This window comes from Nerophis lumbriciformis, linkage group LG37 (assembly GCF_033978685.3).
Source record: "Nerophis lumbriciformis linkage group LG37, RoL_Nlum_v2.1, whole genome shotgun sequence".
Classification (NCBI taxonomy): domain Eukaryota; kingdom Metazoa; phylum Chordata; class Actinopteri; order Syngnathiformes; family Syngnathidae; genus Nerophis; species Nerophis lumbriciformis.
In genome coordinates this window covers 12,508,277-12,527,100 of record NC_084584.2, presented here as the reverse complement: position 1 = coordinate 12,527,100, position 18,824 = coordinate 12,508,277, and the positions used below count along the sequence as shown (strand labels likewise).

At 41.9% G+C, this 18,824-nt stretch overlaps 1 protein-coding gene across 2 annotated transcripts in view; it reads left to right on the top strand.

The window, feature by feature from the left end:
• Nucleotides 1-17,509, top strand: part of LOC133577578 (uncharacterized) — a 31,007-nt gene extending 13,498 nt beyond the window's left edge. The window contains exons 11-43 of one of the 2 annotated variants that reach the window (XM_061931553.1): nucleotides 1,069-1,208; nucleotides 1,686-1,817; nucleotides 1,891-1,948; nucleotides 2,028-2,108; nucleotides 6,086-6,120; nucleotides 6,652-6,720; nucleotides 6,821-6,845; nucleotides 6,917-6,967; nucleotides 7,056-7,109; nucleotides 7,204-7,346; nucleotides 7,484-7,603; nucleotides 7,683-7,740; nucleotides 8,878-8,925; nucleotides 9,029-9,076; nucleotides 9,160-9,302; nucleotides 9,366-9,467; nucleotides 9,531-9,579; nucleotides 9,722-9,760; nucleotides 10,031-10,456; nucleotides 11,489-11,547; nucleotides 11,610-11,694; nucleotides 11,769-11,890; nucleotides 11,968-12,078; nucleotides 12,153-12,210; nucleotides 12,272-12,388; nucleotides 12,487-12,555; nucleotides 12,906-13,748; nucleotides 13,813-13,875; nucleotides 13,950-14,083; nucleotides 14,153-14,287; nucleotides 14,374-14,431; nucleotides 14,513-14,584; nucleotides 14,727-17,509. In XM_061931553.1, the coding sequence (XP_061787537.1) occupies nucleotides 1,069-1,208; nucleotides 1,686-1,817; nucleotides 1,891-1,948; nucleotides 2,028-2,108; nucleotides 6,086-6,120; nucleotides 6,652-6,720; nucleotides 6,821-6,845; nucleotides 6,917-6,967; nucleotides 7,056-7,109; nucleotides 7,204-7,346; nucleotides 7,484-7,603; nucleotides 7,683-7,740; nucleotides 8,878-8,925; nucleotides 9,029-9,076; nucleotides 9,160-9,302; nucleotides 9,366-9,467; nucleotides 9,531-9,579; nucleotides 9,722-9,760; nucleotides 10,031-10,456; nucleotides 11,489-11,547; nucleotides 11,610-11,694; nucleotides 11,769-11,890; nucleotides 11,968-12,078; nucleotides 12,153-12,210; nucleotides 12,272-12,388; nucleotides 12,487-12,555; nucleotides 12,906-13,748; nucleotides 13,813-13,875; nucleotides 13,950-14,083; nucleotides 14,153-14,287; nucleotides 14,374-14,431; nucleotides 14,513-14,584; nucleotides 14,727-17,032 (6,053 nt within the window). In that variant the 3' untranslated portion in view covers nucleotides 17,033-17,509. Of the gene's footprint in view, nucleotides 1-1,068; nucleotides 1,209-1,685; nucleotides 1,818-1,890; nucleotides 1,949-2,027; nucleotides 2,109-6,085; nucleotides 6,121-6,651; nucleotides 6,721-6,820; nucleotides 6,846-6,916; nucleotides 6,968-7,055; nucleotides 7,110-7,203; nucleotides 7,347-7,483; nucleotides 7,604-7,682; nucleotides 7,741-8,877; nucleotides 8,926-9,028; nucleotides 9,077-9,159; nucleotides 9,303-9,365; nucleotides 9,468-9,530; nucleotides 9,580-9,721; nucleotides 9,761-10,030; nucleotides 10,457-10,587; nucleotides 11,695-11,768; nucleotides 11,891-11,967; nucleotides 12,079-12,152; nucleotides 12,211-12,271; nucleotides 12,389-12,486; nucleotides 12,556-12,905; nucleotides 13,749-13,812; nucleotides 13,876-13,949; nucleotides 14,084-14,152; nucleotides 14,288-14,373; nucleotides 14,432-14,512; nucleotides 14,585-14,726 lie in introns of both variants that reach the window. The other variant, XM_061931552.1, reaches the window with a different exon arrangement.
• The last annotated feature ends 1,315 nt before the right edge of the window (nucleotides 17,510-18,824 follow it).

Below are 18,824 nucleotides of genomic sequence, written 5' to 3'. Positions count from 1 at the left end.
TGCCTCGCCATCCAGCTGAGTAGAGCCTCATCGAGGAGCAGCCGGGTAAGACTCGACTACGACGGGACCCTTTGAACGGAGAGCTGGATCTAATTCATGAGTTCTGTGATGAGCTTACGGGTTAACATTGGAATCTAAAGACCTTGTTAGGTTGCACAAAGTTCATTTGACCCACAAAATGAAGACTCTAAAAACACATAGTGAATTGGTCTGTCAGACATGTGGCGTCAAAATCCAGTCATAGTCACTGGACCGCATGGCATACTTGCCAACCCTCCCGGATTTTCCGGGAGACTCCCGAAATTCAGCGCCTCTCCCGAAAACCTCCCGGGACAAATTTTCTCCCGAAATTCAGGCGGACTCAGGTCCTCCACAATATAAAAAAGCGTACCTGCCCAATGACATTATAACTGTAGAATGATGGAGGGCGAGTTCTTGGTTTCTTATGTGGGTTTATTGTTAGGCAGTTTCATTAACGTCCTCTCAGCGCGACAACAGCAGTCACTTTTTTGTATACCGTAAAGCAGTTCGTCTGCCGTAAACAGCAATGTTGTGACACTCTTAAACAGGACAATACTGCCATCTAGTGCATTTGATGAAAGCACTTTTGTGCGTGCCACACAGCAATGCATCAGAGAGGGTGTTCAGCATGGTTCGAAAAATAGTGACAGAGAATAGAACAAGGATGGACAATTCAACCCTTAACTCAACAATGAGTAGATGAGTGTTGTGTGTGTATATGTGTAAATAAATGAACACTGAAATTCAAGTATTTATTATATATATATATATATATATATATATATATATATAATTCACTGTACGTCAAGTATTTCTTATATATATATATATATATATGAAATACTTGACGTACAGTGAATTCTAGCTGTAAATATACCCCTCCCCTTTTAGCCACGCCCCCGTCCCACCCCGACCATGCTCACCCCACCCCTCCCCCCACCTCCCGAAATCGGAGGTCTCAAGGTTGGCAAGTATGCCGCATGGTGTCTGTCTTTTTAAAACTTGTTTGGTGTGCTTGCCCAACCATTTATAAACTTTGTCTTGTAGGCATGCAGCACCTTGTCGAATGCATTTGTAAGGGACAGACTGAGAGGACATACTACCTTTGCACCCTCTGCAAACTGACGCTGGCTGCCCACACCGTCATCAAACACGTCCTTAGCTTTGACCACATCTATAGTTTCTTTGTAAGTAGCGATAACCCTGCAATAAACAATAATGCTCCCTTGGTTGTGCATAATTGGAATGTAGATTATGTAAATGTTTTTCTTTCAAGATTTGCTTTTGGGAAAAAAATATGCTGTGATGTGCAACAAAGGCAATTTTTCACCAAGTTCTAAGATTCCGCTGATTGGCCAAATTAACTGACAAACTCGCACTACTTTAGAGATTTTTTTGTAATCATTTAGTTAGCATATTTTGGACAAGTATTGTTTGCGACCAATCTACACACTCTGCATTTGAGGACTGTTTGGTGGAAATTGGCTCAATGTGCCTTCAAGAACTTGCCAAAGTGTCTGGCGTCCTCATTTATCTGGCTTCGTGTTAGACCACCAAAGTGAGAAACTGATTTTAGAGCAGTTAAGGCTTTACAAGGATTTTACTCAAGTGGTTTCCTAGTGTTGCGTCACAGTAGAACTAAAGTGACGTCATTGTTTGTGCAGAAAGCCTGGCACCCTTTCACTTTGGTGTCTAAGCAGTATTATCGGGACTACTCAGAGGGTTTCATGTCCATGATGCTAAATTTGGCAAAGCAGGCGGAGAAGCTTCAAGGACCTGCACGGGCCAACATGAAGGTTGAGACCTAAGCTTGGTGCACATTGACTCCAGTTTTCTTGCTTTTTTTGCTGATGTGATACTGTGTTACAGCGACTGAGTCTGGAGCCTGATATTTTTGTATCAGTCAATTTCCACTCTTATGAAGATGGTGGGTGTCTTTTATCTTTGACAAACCTGTGTAGAATTTCTCACAAAGTAGCTTGACTGAGGTTTTCTTGGCCTTGCAGCTTTGAACAAACTGGAGTCCATTGCAAAGAAAAAGGATGGAAGCAGCTTGAAAACATGCATCAAACCTGCGGGGAAACTGGGTATGACCATATTCATTCACAAGCTTTGATTGCGTCGAGAGCCGGCCCTCCCATAAGGTGAAGTAAGCAGGTGCTGTCCCTCCTGTGACACCCGAAGGTCTGCATCATATTGTTGAAAGATGTTTGACCTTCTGAACTGACAAGCCAGCTATCAAAGAAGTGTAGGCAACCTGTTAGAATTAATTCTACAAATACATGACCATTTCTCAAAGCTCGTACTGGTTAGGACCCCTGGATGTTTGAGGGCTGGGTCTAATTTGCGGCATCTGACATCCTCTATTATAATTTTAGTGTTGTGCATCATGTCTCGAAGGGTTGAAATCTTCTTCAGAGAGAGTTCTGTAGTATGATCAAGGTTTCACTAAAATGGTCAGGCCGTAATGTATAACCTTCTTGGAATATTGCATTGTAATAACTACATTTTCAGTGTTTCTTTGAAAGACCACACAATGTACAGTGGCACCTCAATATATGAGGATTTTTAAAATACGAGCTGTCTCTGGTTGTTTTTTTTTAATGCTTTAAATTGCTAATATTAGCTATCATTTCAGTTATGAGCATTGAAGTAATATTTGTCAACACATATCCAGAGATTGACACAATCCTGCCTTCCAACCACCGGAAATTAGAAAATTATTGCGAAAGAGGAAGATGGGGCTGACAGAATCAGAAAAACACAAAATGTCCTACTGTTTAACAGACACGGCTAGTCAGTCTGACCGCTGCACTGTCAGTCCGCATCCCACAAGCTGCAGCATTCTTCTGCGGCCAGCAAACCACAATTGTTCAAATGAATAATCTTTATCTATAAAAATGTGTAGAAACTGAACTGTTTTAATTCTGACTCTACAAACTAGACAGTCAAGCAATACCTTTGGTACACAGACATACATATCGCTTGCTGTGAACTCTGACTTACGGTCCGTCAGTCAAAGACGTCGGTGTGCAGCATTAATTATTTCCTTGTTATTGTTACATGGTAAAGAAGTAGCCTGTAGGAGACACCTAAAAGTCTGCTCCACAGGGTAAATGCTAGACAATATTTCATAAAACTACTGTAAGTTGTGGTACATCTATTGTAATGTTTTTCAAACAATATTTCTCATGTTTTTTTAAAGTATTGTTGCCTTGTAAAATTGGTATTTTGGGAAGGCCAAATTGATTTCAATTTGAGATAAGTGTTTTACATGAGTTTACGAGCTTGGTCATAGAACGAATTGAACTCGTAAGTCACTGTAGGCACCGCAAAAGGTGTTAACAACGTATGTTAAAGGGGAACATTATCACAATTTCAGAAGGGTTAAAACCATTAAAAATCAGTTCCCAGTGGCTTATTTTATTTTTCAAAGTTTTTTTCAAAATTTTACCCATCACGCAATATCCCTTAAAAAAAAAAAGCTTCAAAGTGCCTGATTTTAACCATCGTTATATACACCCGTCCATTTTCCTGTGACGTCACATAGTGATGCCGATACAAACATGGCGGCTAGAACAGCAATGTATAGCGACATTAGCTCGGATTCAGACTCGGATTTCAGCGGCTTAAGCGATTCAACAGATTACGCATGTATTGAAACGGATGATTGTAGTGTGGAGGCAGGTAGCGAAAACGAAATTGAAGAAGAAACTGAAGCTATTGAGCCATATCGGTTTGAACCGTATGCAAGCGAAACCGACAAACGACACGACAGCCAGCGACACGGGAGAAAGCGAGGACGAATTCGGCGATCGCCTTCTAACCAACGATTGGTATGTGTTTGTTTGGCATTAAAGGAAACTAACAACTATGAACTAGGTTTACAGCATATGAAATACATTTGGCAACAACATGCACTTTGAGAGTGCAGACAGCCCAATTTTCATCAATTAATATATTCTGTAGACATACCCTCATCCGCTCTCTTTTCCTGGGGGTCTGGCGGCAGATTTCTTTGACTTTATCGTCGGAAATGCATCTGCTTTGAGTGTCGCAGGATATCCACACATTCTTGCCATCTCTGTCGTAGCATAGCTTTCGTCGGTAAAGTGTGCGGAACAAACGGCCAATTTCTTGCCACTTTCGCATCTTTGGGCCACTGGTGCAACTTGAATCCGTCCCTGTTCGTGTTGTTACACCTTCGGACAACACACCGACGAGGCATGATGTCTCCAAGGTACGGAAAACAGTCGAAAAAACGGAAAATAACAGAGCTGATTTGACTCGGTGTTTGAGAAAATGCCGGATTGCTTCCCGATGTGACGCCACGTTGTGACGTCATTGCTCCGAGAGCGAATAATAGAAAGGCGTTTTAATTCGCCAAAATTCACCCATTTAGAGTTCGGAAATCGGTTAAAAAAATATATGGTCTTTTTTCTGCAACATCAAGGTATATATTGACGCTTACCGTACATAGGTCTGGTGATAATGTTCCCCTTTAACAACTTGAGTTATTACCAACAAGTTCACACTAACAAAAAAGGTTTAGTGTAAAAAATAATAGTGTTTCTGGGATTGCGACAAAGTAAATAGTTTTTTTTCCTCCAGACTGGCAGGGCATTGAGATATTTAACTTTACTCCATCCATCAGTCTTCTGCTTATCTGGTTCCGGGTCATGGGGTCTGCAGTCTCCGTAAAGAAGCCCACACCTCTCGGTTTCCGGCGCTCCTCTAGCAGTTTTAGCAGAGGAATGTTGCTTCAGGAATGTGGGATCATTGGCATGCTATAATGTGTTATCCGGTCTTTGTACAATCGCAGCAGGAGCCTGGTTTTTATGGCCAGCTGTAAGTCAAGCCTGTTCGTTGTTCAACGTTGGCCTACGTCAAGTCTGCCCTTTGTCACTGAATCTGTTTATCATTTTCAAGGACAACATTTCTTGGTGCAAATGTGTCCAGTTTTGAGGCCATAGGATTTTATCTCTGTTATTTACAGATTATGTAGTCCTGTTGGCTCCATTAAGCTGTGGCCTCCAGCATTTGCTAGGGCAGTTTGTTGATGGTCACTAGCAGTGAGGGATGCTGTCAAACTGAAGAAGAAGTCCTATCGGGTCCTTTTGGCTCATGGGACTCAGGATTGTAAGATCGATAGGCGGATCTGTGCAGCATCTGCCTTGATGCAGACTGTATCAGTCCATCGTGGTGAAGGATTGATGCTGGAAGGCAAAAGTTCTCAATTTATCGGTCGATCTATGTTCCTATCTTCACCTATGGTCATGAGCTTAGGGTTGTGGCCGAAAGGACAAAATCACAGGTATAAACAACCGAAACAAATCAGGTGGCGGGGCTCTCCCTTAGCTATAGCTGAAAACCTCTGTTTTTGGGAGGAGTTCCGAGTAAATTTGATGCTCCTACACTGAGAGGATCCAGGTAAGGTGGTTTGACGATCTGGTCATGATGCCCACTGGACGCTTCCTTGGGGAGTTGTTCAGGGCACAACCTGACAGGTAGTAGGTCACGGAGAATACCCATGCCACATTGGAGAGGCTCTGTCTCCCAGCTGGCCTGGAATGCCTCTGTATCCCCCGAGAGGAGCTGGAAGAAGTGGCTGGGGAAAGGAACTCTGGTGTTTTGTACTTGGGCTGCTGCCCCCATGACCCAACCTCGGATAAACGGAAGAAGATGGATGGAAGGCTAAATCAACTGGGAGTTTTTAGCTGTGTGACAAGTTCCCACCCACAGTTTTAGGTCGAGATTCTAGGTGGTTTCATGGAGCTTTTTCGAGCTTGAATGAGCAGTGGTGCAAAATGTTGTTAAGCCTCTTGGTTCTCTACAATTGTAGTCCACTGTAAAGCAAAGAGTTCTGTGTTGGGTCTTTTCTATGTCATGGGAATGTGCTCGTAAATCTTTGATTTGATTGCTCTTGGTCAGGTTTCATAATCATTAATGGGGAAAGGGATACAACTTCAATACTTTTGGCCATTGAGCCATTTCCATTTGTTATCATTGTTGTACACTTACAATGGTATGGATGTATCAATTGTGATTGTGTTTCTTCTGTCAGATATTTCTGCTGTGCCACACACAATACGTTGTCAGGTAAAAGGCTTTCTTCTTTTTGGGAACTTTTTCCAATGCACGGTAATTGCTCCGTTCACTACAGGTTTTGGAAACTCGGCATATAACAAAGATTGGAATGTAAACACACAACAATGGAGGAAAATGATAGTCTTCTTTATTTACTTCCTCCTATGCTGGTCACTGCAAGACTGGTTTTTATCCCAGAGGTGACTGATGGTAGGAACAAAACTGAATGTTGCAGTAAATTTAAGACTTTAGAGTGTGCGATACTGCTGCGTCTGAGCTAAGTCTAATGTAGGCTGCGATCGGAGTTTTGTCATTTCTAGTTACATGAACTAAAATGTTGTCACCACAGAATAACCAGTTGTGGTTTACGTCACCGATATGTTATGATATATTAATGAAAATGAAGTCCAATGGAAAAGCATCAATAACGAGTACAACTGCATTCATTTGAAAATACTGTGCAGTGGAAAAGTGTGCATTTTAAGGACACCGATGTGTTGAATGCTCTGTTTGTTTTTTTTTAAATCACCTTTGTCTTTGCAGAACTGTGACTACTCATTTGAGTTAGCAGACCTTTATTTTCAGCACGTGCAAACTGAGAAACACAAAACAGTGCGTAAATACAGAAAATTGTCGTAAAAATCCAAGTTTGTATCATTAGATGCCACTTTTAACACTGTTTTTTTTGTTTTGTTTTGTTTTTTATCCCCAGATGATGAAGAAACTCTGGAGCAAGGGTAATTAGCTTGTCTCATTGCCTCAGTCCAATTTGAAATAAATGTGATTAAATGGTTTCCTTGCTTTACAGAACAGAGCACCGACGCTTGCAACCACAATGCAATGGCTACAAGTGCAGAAGGTTGTTGTAGCACAGCACAGATGGTTTGAAGGATTTAACATTCAGATCAGCCTGTGTGATGGGAGATGCTTCTTGTCTTGTCCGTTAGATCAGAAACCCCATCAAGATTTATTCAGTGAACTCCTCCTGGACTCTGCTGCAGGTGACAATCAATTCAACTCACCACTTTTGCTTCCTTGTCCATTTCGATCAAATGGTTTTGGCAACATTAGCTGATTAAACATGTCTTTTTTTAGACACCTCCCAGGTGGTGATCTGTAACAGCACAGAAGCAAAGGAGGCCACACCCATTTGTGTCTGTTTTGTTTGCGAAGATGCTTTTCCCAAGTCACTGCTTCCAAACCACTTGTCCTCACCAAAACACCTTATACAAACACTAGTAAGCTCTTTTGTTTTTTTGGTTCGGAGACGTGACACTAAATATGACTCTTGATGGTCGTGTACTGTTGCGAAACCACTTAAACAACTGTGGAAACAATCAAATGAAATGGTGCTAAACATAAATATATTTTTTAGTTGTATCTGAATCCCTGCCGACTGCCTTTTGGTTGGCAAGAAGTTCCAGGCCAGAAGTTATTGAAATCAATGGTGGCGATGGAAGTGAGCGAAAGAGGATTGTGTCAGACAATTATTCAGGTAAAAAGCCAATAGTTTTTTTTTTATATAAAAAGAAGCATTTAAGTCTCGGTCATCTTGAAGAGTTTTCCTCCCTCAGGTGCTGGATTTACCTGCCTCGGTCTTGAGTATCCTCAGCTCGTCAAGTTGCAAGACCGGTATGTGTCCGCAGTTGACTCGTAACTATCTAGAGCAGGGGTGCTCACACTTTTTCTGCAGGCGAGCTACTTTTCAATTGATCAAGTCGTGGGGATCTACCTCATTCATATATATAATTTATATTTACTTATTTATGAAATATATGTTTTTGTTAATAAGTTAAAGGTGTTTAATGATAATGCAAGCATGTTTAACACATATACCGGTAGTTAATATTCTTAATAAATTAAAGGTGTTTAATGATAATGCAATCATGTTTAACACATAGTTAATATTGTTAATAAATTAAAGGTGTTTAATGATAATACAAGAATGTTTAATACATATAGTTAATATTAATAAGTTAAAGGTGTTTAAAGATAATACAAGCATGTTTAACACATATAATTAATATTGTTAACAAGTTAAAGGAGTTTAATGATAATACAAGCATGTTTAACACATATAGTTAATATTGTTAACAAGTTAAGGTGTTTAAAGATAATACAGGCATGTTTAACACATATAGATTCCTTTCTTTCATGAAGACAAGAATATAAGTTGGTGTATTTCCTGATTCTGATGACTTGCATTGATTGGAATCAGACAGTGGTGCTAAAAACGTCCGCATTTTCGAATGGAGGAGAAAAAAGTCCTCCTTTCTGTCCAATACCACATGAAAGTGGTTGCTTTTTGGCATCTTATTTGTCCAGCTTCCGTACTCCTTTGTATACACTTTACAAGAAATACATTGTCGGCAAACTCCGTAGCTTGCTAGCTTGTGCACGCCAGCTTTCTGAGACTCGTTTTGTTAGCACAACTGTGCAGTCGGTCTTTGGAGTTTTGACGACAGGTACGGCGCCAGAGTCTGTTGAAATAAAGTGTTTCTCGCCTTCCAGTCGGTAATTTTAATGAGCTGGCAGCAGCCAGTGTCATCTCTGAAGACCCTCGGGTGCCGTGAATGTCAATCAAGTGACGAAAGTGACGTCAGAGTGAAGATTTATGATCGCTCATTTTTAGGACTACGGTATTTTTTTAATGCCTGGCTGGTGTGTCAGTCGATCCCTCCGAGATCGACCGGTAGCTCGCGATCGACGTAATGAGCACCCCTGAACTAGAGAATACTACTGGAGTAATTTTCATTGTTCAATTTTCAGTGCTGGAAAGACTCAAGCCTGACCATGCAGCTGACCTGCAACATAAAGGTAAACACATGTTGATATACTTCCTTTGTGAATGTAGCATGGACTTTGTTTTATTTCCCTTAACCTAGCATTTTCATCTAAATATATTTCAATGTCTCTTCAGTTCCGCCGTGCCAAGTGTTTAGCGAACACAACCATTTTCCACTGTTGGGTGAGTAAAAGTGTATCACCGATTTCAGCTGCATTGGGTGGCGTGAGCTGTCATTTCACGCCACCTTGATATCACGATCACAGGGTGCGAGTTTCTGGTGATGCACGACTCCTACGACCAGTCCCGTGAAGTCACGGTGGCTTCGTGTCTGCTGTGCCGGAAGCAGCTGTCGGACACTGAATGCTTCGCTCACATTTTCAGCTGGGAACACGTCAAGATGTTTCTCGTAAGTTTGTCATTTGCACAATGTCACTGTATGCAGTTGGATGCTTAATTTATGTCTGTGAAGGTGAAATTTCACCCTGGTTCGCTGACCTCTTCTTGCGATAGGACGATACTGCTGGACCTGGCAAGGCAGGCCGCACACCTTCACGGTGTATCACATATACAGGTATTATAAACAAGACTGTCCTATTGGGTCGATTCTACAATCTTACCTTAACTCCTTTCACAGAAAGTGACATTTAAGAGGCCCATCGAAGAACCTTGCGATTTCTACAAAGGTGACTCTTTGAATTTACAATAAAGCTATTTGTTCACTCATCGATTTTTATAGTTGATGTGGAACTTGGTAATGGTTTCATAATACTTGTGTATTTACACTGTTGCTTCACTGTTTTCTTCCAACAATCATAATCCTTAAAGCCGCAAAATGGAAGGAAGTCATACCGAGACAAACGTTGGGTAAGTCAGGCCAAACGCTTCAACGTGTGGTAGAAACGGAAGGCATTCAGAATCTTCTCAGCGTGATGGCATATTTGTCAGTTACTTAAAAGTGTTGTTGAAAGCAAAAGTTGTCTCTTAAAGTTTAGGGGGCCTGTTCCTATTTTACCTTACAAATACAATATTTATACCAAACTTAGAAAGTGATGTGTGCTATGTATGACGAAATGTGTGATATTTTTGACAGCAATGACTAATCGAACCAATTGTCAACAATGTGTATGCTTAAAGTCCCTAAAGAAACCCCAATATCCAAGAACTGGAAGATTGCAAAGCCTCCGGACAATAGTCAAAACAAACATTTGCAAAAGTCTGTGGGGAGCAAGTCTGGCCCAGCTGATAAAGGCTGCATTGTAAAAGCAGCAGAGGTTTCTATAAAGACAGAGGAGCAAACAAGTAAGGAGAAGCCAAAAAGCTCCTACATCCCTGCTAAAGTGGAGCCAAAACAAGAACAGAGCAAAGATGTTCAGATGTCTGCAAGCCAAGGCGGTAACCAGAAAAGGCTGCGTATGATGCAAGAGACAATAGTTCTTGACAATGCTATAGCTCATAAGAGACGACGTCTCAACTCCAACGAGAACGCATCATGTGAAGAAACGCTGAAGATGGGGACCACAGCTGTCAAGAAGGAAGCAGTGCAAACTGTGATCAATGAAGGTATGGTGGTATGATCCTTTTTATAATCATTTTATTCTCTTCACTGGTTAAGGTTTATTTATTTCTATTTAATAAATGTCCACCTTATTTCTTGTCATCCTCTGTCTTTGACACAAATTCGGGACATGAAGCCCAGCAGGAAAATACCCTGAAGTCTGAGCCTCAAAATGCCCATGTGACTTTCTTTGTTCAACCTGATCCCAACATTACATTTAAATCCACATCAGGCACCAAATTGACACCGTTGACCAAAATGACTACGTCCAAATTACCAACACCTGCAGCAGGTACATTTAGATTCACTACCAGCCAGTCAACCAAGTTGACAGACGCCACCACATTGACTCCAAATGTCCACCAAACCTTACCCAGTTCCACTATGTTCACTGAAAGTAAGCCCAACTTGAGAGGACATGACTCCTCATCTAACAATTATCCCGCAACCACCCTTAATGGGGTAAAAACTAATCAGTCTTCTGTACTTGCAACCATCTCAAAATCTATTGCAAGCACCACTAAGACCTCAGCACCCAGCACCGTCTGTGCCGCCGAATCCACAGCATCTGCTGCAGCAAGCTCTAAATTTACTGCAACTGCCACTAATACCACCAAGCCTACTTCTAAATTTACTGTGGCCACCACTAGCACTACAAAACCTACCACAAGATGTACTACAAAACCCTCAAGAGCTATAACAACCCCCAGTGCAATGACAACCACCTCAAAGTCTGGAACAATTTCTAAATTTACATCATTGCCCACTAGTTGTACAACAACACCCAATGTAACCGCAACCACCATCATGTCTGCAACAACTTATAAATGTACTGCACCGGCAAGCACCACCAAATTGACAGCATCTATTGCCAGTTGTGCTTCAACAAATTCCAGCTCAATCTCTAAAGCTCCATCCACAATGTCTCTATCATTACACAAAGCACCAAAAGACAGAACAGAAACCGTGGTCTTATCAGCTGAAGCTCTACCAGTTCACACGAGCGTTCAAGAAGTCACTTGCGAAACTGCACACAGGGCAAGGAGATGTTCAGAGAACACATCGTGCACCAGGGTCAATCTTGGAGCATCCTCCGGTGAGAATGTACATTTGAAGAGCACTGGGGGGTCTAATGTTGAAGCACAACCATCTCTTCAGAGGTGTAACCCCCATGCAGGACCTTCAAGCACAACCAAGCCATTGTTTAGCAATGTGAAGCCAACTGGAACTGTTCCCAAAATTGGTAAGTAACTTGTTTTTCCAATAAGCAAATGGGTCTAAAGAACAGTTATTTTTTTTGTTTTTCCTTGATTTTAGGCTTAAGCTACATAATTGTAGTTACCAGTGATGGAAGGAAGCAATCCTATTGCACTCTGTGCCGCATTCGATTGGAACGGTCCAGTCACCCAATGGAAAACATTCACCGGTACAACTATGTGGTGCGTATATTATTAAAAGTCAAGTCAAGTCAAAGTGCTATCAATTGTTCACTGTGGTTTTAATTTGTCCATAAAAGAAACTGAGGTTTCCAGAGTTGAATGATGAGCAGCTGGCAGGCATCAACCTGGAGAAGTTTGGGCTCTGCATGGCTGAGGTGGAGAAGTGTTTGGGTCAACGGAACATTCAGGTGAGTTTGTTTTTTAACTTTATTTGGTGTCAAGATATTCCAAAAGATGTGCTTTGGTTTTGTCTTTTGGTTAGACAAGAAAAGTGACAAATGACCAATACAAGGAGCTGTCTGTTCTTCCGGAGGCCGAAGGTAAAATAAATGAAATAGAAGTCGTTGTTAGACTCCATTATAAGAATTTTTCTCTCTTCAGCTTTATACAGATTAGAGAATCACTTCTGCGTGTCATCTTCCAGTAATGGCTCTTCACTTGTCTCAAGACGACCGTTTTCAGCCACCTCCTCACAGGACGTTTCAAGTCCCGAATATGGTAATTGTTTGTTAGAGTCGCTGCACATGTACTCTATAGATAGGTTGTTCATACAATGCAGTATTTACTGCCAGACTCAGACCGCCATTTTTTTCCAGACCGTCAACAAGACAAGTTTGAGGACATAATGGAGGCCGGCACTGAAGACAACAAAGGCCTACATCCTAGTAAGTACCAAATACGCTTGGTTTAAGATGTTCCTTTTCCTCTATTCCACATTGTTGGAAAAATGCTAAAGATCATTGTCTGGTGTGTTGGGTTTAAGGATATGTTAGGGTCTTTTGACTGGTCGTGAAGCTAAGACACTTTATTGACATTTTCAATCACCAAGTTGCCCTCTTCATCACATGTTTCTATATCAAAAATAATAATAATGGATTGGATCTATATAGAGACTTTTTTGAGTGACCCAAAGTACTGAACACTGAGAACCCATTATTTATATATGGCACTTTCTCACACAAATGCAATTTTTTCATCATATAAGTGTTGCCCCTCATGTTTTTTTTTTTATTAGAACATGCATTAGACATGGAAGCTGTACACGCCAGTGATGCTGTTCCATTCACTGACCTGGACCCCACTCGTGCAACCAAATCAATGATGGAAATGGATACATCTGGGTGCAGACAACAGCAGGAGATTGCAGAGCGAGATTGTGGCTACACAGACACGATTCCAGAAAGTTGTAATGGCCGGTTAACATCTGTGTCGCTGGCTTCTGCTTCAGTGACCACAGAACAGCGGAATCTAGAAGACGTGGATAGGAACTCACCATCATTGTTGCTGGAACTGGAATTTCCTCCTGCTTCGGTGACCACAGAAAAGAGGAATTTAAAAGGTTTGGATGGGAACTCCCCATCAATGTTGCTGCAACTGGACCCTCTTCCTGCTTCAGTGACCACAGAACAGCACAATCTTGAAGGCTCTCATTTGTGCTCACAATCAGTGTTGCTGGAGCTGGACCCGCCTCCTGCTTCTTTGACCACAGAACAGCGGAGTCTAGAAGACTCGAATGGGCACTCACCATCTGTGTTGCTGGATCTTAACCCTCCTCCTGTTTCGGTGACCACAGAACAGCGGAATCTAGAAGGCTCGAATGGGCACTCACCATCTGTGTTGCTTGAACTAAGCCCGCCTCCTGCTTCAGTGACTACAGAACAGCAGTTTCTAGAAGGCTCTAATAGGCGCTCACCATCAGCGTTGCTGGAACTGGACCTACCTTGTGCTTCAGACACAAAAGTGTGCAATCCAGTTGGAAGCTGTCAGAATGCTGATAGACAGACTAGTATGCAGAAAGCAACAAAAGACCCAGAAAGTAACCTGGGATGCTCTGATCCTCATGTGCCCGTGTTTTCAGGTAGGTCCTGCTTTTACCACAGCAACCATTTAGAGAACATGTCTGATTAATTACCTTGTCGCAGGCAAAGCAAGTAACTTGAGTACATTTTTGTGGGTGAGGGGACCGTACAACCAGCCAATCGTAGGTGGGTAAGCACATCTCTCGTAGTAACCCTTGCTATAAAGCAGTCACGTTAACTATAAAGCATACTCTGATCAGGTCTGGCGTCTGTGTACGAGTGTCGTGGAATGGCTGGAGATTCGCTCTACTTGTGCGAGAGTTGCAGTCAGAAACTCTCAGTTAGTGACATCTGCCAGCATGTATTTGGCAGGGAGCACCAGCGGAAATACATTGTAAGGGTTCGCAGAATCAAAGTGTGGACGCTGTTGCTTCCGCATAGTTAAATTATAATTTTCTCACAGCTAAAGACTTATCCTCAGTTTATGGACACATTTTGGGATGACAAGGATCTGCCAGAGGACAAAAAAATGGATCTCCTAAAGGATGTAGCACACAGAGTATCCCAACAAGAGCATTTTAAGAAGATGGATGCAAAGGTAGTTTTAATGTGCATGTCACTAATGCATTACAGTGGGGAAAAACATGCATACATTGCTAATTGCTGCTTTTCTCTCTTTCAAAGGTGTGCTTTCTCTTTCAAGAGCTGTATGACTATGTTTTAACAGCTCCATTCAGTAAAGGTAGCAGCAAACGCCTCCTGTGATTGACTTGATTGATTCTGCGCAAACACCGCATCAACTGTTAATCTCTGTTGTTCAAAGCTCTTGATGCGCTACAGAACGGGAAGAAGCAGAGTTTGGTATGTAAGCCCATCGTCACATCGCAACTAAAGGGTAAGTCCTATCTTTTTGCGATCATCAATTTTTTCCTCATTCTTTCTCGTGTCAAAAATAATGGCTACCATAATGATTGGTTTGTATCCTGCAGCAAAATAACACTTGCATTGTGTTTATTCTCCACTTTCTCTCTTGGAAGGGAGCCAAAAATCAAAAGAACAGATTGGACATTTGAATGTGAGTGGAGTTGCTTCTGTTGAGCCTTCGCACTCTGCAGCTAGCATGTCCCTCCAACATCAAGAGAACCACAGAAGCTCCCTTTCAAGTCCTATCCCCAAAACACCTGTTTGTCAAGTAAAAGATGAACTGATTCCCTCAGAGTCCAGATCACCGGGACCCTCTGGTTATATTCCCAAGTCACCTCCAATTTTTAAAGTGAAGGATAAACTGATGCTCTCATCTGGATCTTGTGTACCTCCTGGTGTTGTCTCCGAGACACCACCTAGTTTTCAAGTGAAAGATGAACTGACATCTTCTGAGTCCAAATGTCCTGTAACTCCAGGTGTTCTCTCCAAGACGCCACCTAGTTTGCAAGTGAAAGATGAACTGATACATTCTAAGTCCCGATGTCCTGTAACTCCTGGTGTTATCTTCAAGACACCGCCTAGTTTGCAAGTGAAAGATGAACTGATACCTTCTAAGTCCAGATGTCCTTTAACTCCTCATGGTGTTATCTCCAAGACACCACCTAGTTTGCAAGTGAAAGATGAACTCTTTACACAAGGCAGATTGCATGTATCTGCTGATTCTCTTGCAAAAAGGCCACCCATTTCTCACGGGAAAGATGAACCCAGTGTGTCGCGGTCTAGATCCCTTTCAATGTCTGCACCTATCTCAAGAACACCGTCTGGTACTCAACAAGCTAAAGATGAATTGGTATTCTCTGAGTCCAGATCACCTATAAGTGGTGCTCAAATCTCCAAGACACTGCCTCAACTGAAAAATGAACAGATGTTTGCAGAACCAGTAGTTAATAGAGTTCTGGAGAAGCGCTTCAAAACGCTACCTAATGCTCAAGTGAAAGATGAAACTATGGTATCAGATTGCAGATCGCCTGCAACTACTGGTCCTGTGCCCAAGATTCTGCCTATTTCTCAAGTTAAAAGTGAATTGGTACTCATGGCCTGTGGATCTCCTGTAAGTGCTGTTCCCATCTCAAAGGCATCTCCAAAAGTCCAACAGAAATCGGAATCGACACTCTCAGAATTCAGATCTATTCCCATTGTTGAGAAACTGTCAAGCTCAAATTCCACCATAACTGTCGGTTCAGCAATTCGTCAAGGTGAATACCTTCTTACCAGGAAGAGAAAAGCTAATAAATCTATCGGTGAACTCATTAGAACGTATACCAATAAAACCCAAGTTGATGATCCTCAGCCAGCCAAATACACACGCAACAGCATTGTTCACTCTTTGTGGGATATTACTCCTGGTGTTCAAGAGGCCTCTGTGGTAAAAATCCTAAAATCGGACACAAAATTGAACCCTAAGGAACACATTGCTAGCATCACTGACAATTCTGTTACCAAACCTTCTGACACTACATCAAATATGTGGTGCTCAAAGTCTGTGCAGACTATTGCCACAAGTTTCAAAACTGAAAGTAGAAGGAGTTCAACAAGTTTTAAAATTAAAACTAATCCGTCCAAAACATCTGAGCCGTTCAAACAGGACAGCAGACATATCGAGCCAGGCAGTCCATCACACGAGCATAAGTTTGTACGAGAAAAACCTTTGGCCTTACTAGGAGGTTTTGAGTACAAGACCCTGTTGGGTGACGCTTGTGTGAGGACCGAACCAAAGTTTGCGCCGATACCACAGTCTCAAGGCAGTACGGATCACACAGAGGTTTCCCTGCATCAAAGTACAGTTTCGGCAAATGGTGTGGATATGGAGTCAAACCATGAGCTCGTTGGTACTATAGCAGGTCCCACTGAGACTCGGCTGTCAGATTTGGGCGGTTGCAAATCAAATCCTTACACTGTAGCTGCAGGGTGCACTGTGCCTAATAACGACAACACTACATGTGAAAGACTAAATCCTAATGAAGCATCAAAAGAACTGCCGGTCCAGACCTACGACTTTACCATACCCCTGGCAATGGGGTGGATGAACCCACAAATGCAGCAGTGGGTGGAGCAGCAACAGCAGTGGGTGGAGCAGCAAAAGCAACAGCAGTGGGTGGAGCAGCAACAGCTGTGGGTGGAGCAGCAAAAACAACAGCAGTGGGTGCTGCAGCAGCAGCAACTACAACAACAGCAACAGCAGTGGGTGGTGCAGCAGCAGCAGCAGCAGCAACAACAACAGCAGCAACAGTGGCAGCAGCAGCAGCTGCTGCAACAACAGCAACAGCAGTGGGTGCAGCAGCAACTACTACAACAACAACAGCAGCAGCAGCAGCAGTTGGCACATCAGCCGGTGGAGCAGCAGCAGTACTCGACCTGAGTAAGGCTGACGCAGACCGTCGGAAATGTCACCACTGGCGCCTCCTTTTTCCAAACGTTCCGTGATGTTGACAGATGTGAAGGTGCACGGGAACATCGCAGTATAACGTGTTGACACTGGCACAGTTCCCTCAAAGACTCTAAAATGTTTTCCTCTGCCAAGACTGTTTATAAAAACGTATGTTTACATTTTACACTGACTGTCATTATGTTCTGTTGATAGTGTAGACACTGTATGAGTCTGGAAGAACAGACACAACTGTTTTAAGGTACTTTATTTTTAATGTACAGCTAGTTTCATTAAGTCTGTTTCTGCTCTTTGTGTATTTTTGCCCAATAAAGTGTAAAAACTATACAATTCTGCCACCATTTGACATTTGTACTTTAGTATTTTACCACATCCCTGGGAATATATTATTTATGGTGGCAGACAACTTTATTTTATACATGGAAATGAGATTTAATAAATGTGAAACTTTCTAAAGACTGTTTTATTAAGATATTGTGTCAGTTTTTGACTGCTTTTTGCTTTGAGTTAAAATGACTTGACGGAAAGCTGATACACTCGAGCGTCATTTTAGGGGTGTCTTTGATGTGTATTTCTGGTCTTGTCGTCTTCGTCCGGACAGAAGGGCGACACGGCAGTGCAGCTGGATCAAAAGAGATGTCGGAGACGCTTTACTGAACCAAAAGTTGCTTTATTACAAGTGAGCGTCATTGTACTGGACTGCAGTTCCTGGAGGAGGTCAGGTCAAGAAAATGTGTCTCTGCTAACTTGGAGGAACCAAACCACAGTCTTATATTCCCTCTTTCTCTGTCTGGGTGTGTGTTAATTCAGGAGAGTACAACCTGACCATGTAAGGAGGTGTTCATGTGAGCAGCGTCAAGGCCAATCGAGGGAGTCAAATCGTAGATTAGGATTGTTGTTTTTCCAAGCGAGCAGACATTTCCATGCCTTGTCTTTTTGCATTTCAATAAGCCTCTCCAAGATGTGATCCAACTTATGATTCAGTTCAGAAATTGCCAGTCTGTGATCCCAAAGCTCGACCCAAGCCTTTCATTGCGACGAACAGCCTTTGGGCTCCTTGAGTGGCTGCCGTCGTCTTCCGAATTTGACGATACACCAAGGCAATGCAGCCCAATCAGCAGATGCCCTGCGATCACGGTTCCTAATAGGTAGATGTCTTCCACGTTCTCGACGGCAATCACTGAGAGGCACATGATTCTCCATTTCTCCCAGGAGTCTCACGTACGCCGCAGCAAACGTCAGGGCAGCCAGGATCCTCAGAACCTCTTTTCCTTATACAGGACTGTAGTACCTGGAGGTGGTCAAGTCAAAGTATTCAAACATTGTTTCATTATTTATGTATGAATCAACTGTGTATGGAAGGTCAAATTGGACAGAATGAAATGAGACAAAATATCCTAAAATAGTTACCTAGATTTGTCAATAACTAATTAAAATTGTAATTGAATATAAAAAATTGGTCTTCAAATATTTTTTTGTAAATTAATGCATATTTATTCCATATTTAAATTATTTTACAGTTTAATTAATTATTTATTTAATAATGAACCTGTGTATGAAGGGTCAAATGGGACAATGAAATAAATCAATAAATACTAAAATAATTACTTAAATGTGTCATAAATAGATTACAATTTGAATAAAATATATAAATGTGTCTTTAATTTAATTTAAAATCATGCATATTGATTTCATAATTTAATTATTTCACAATTGAATTAATTGTTTATGTAATAATGAACCCCTGTATGAAGGGTCAAATGGG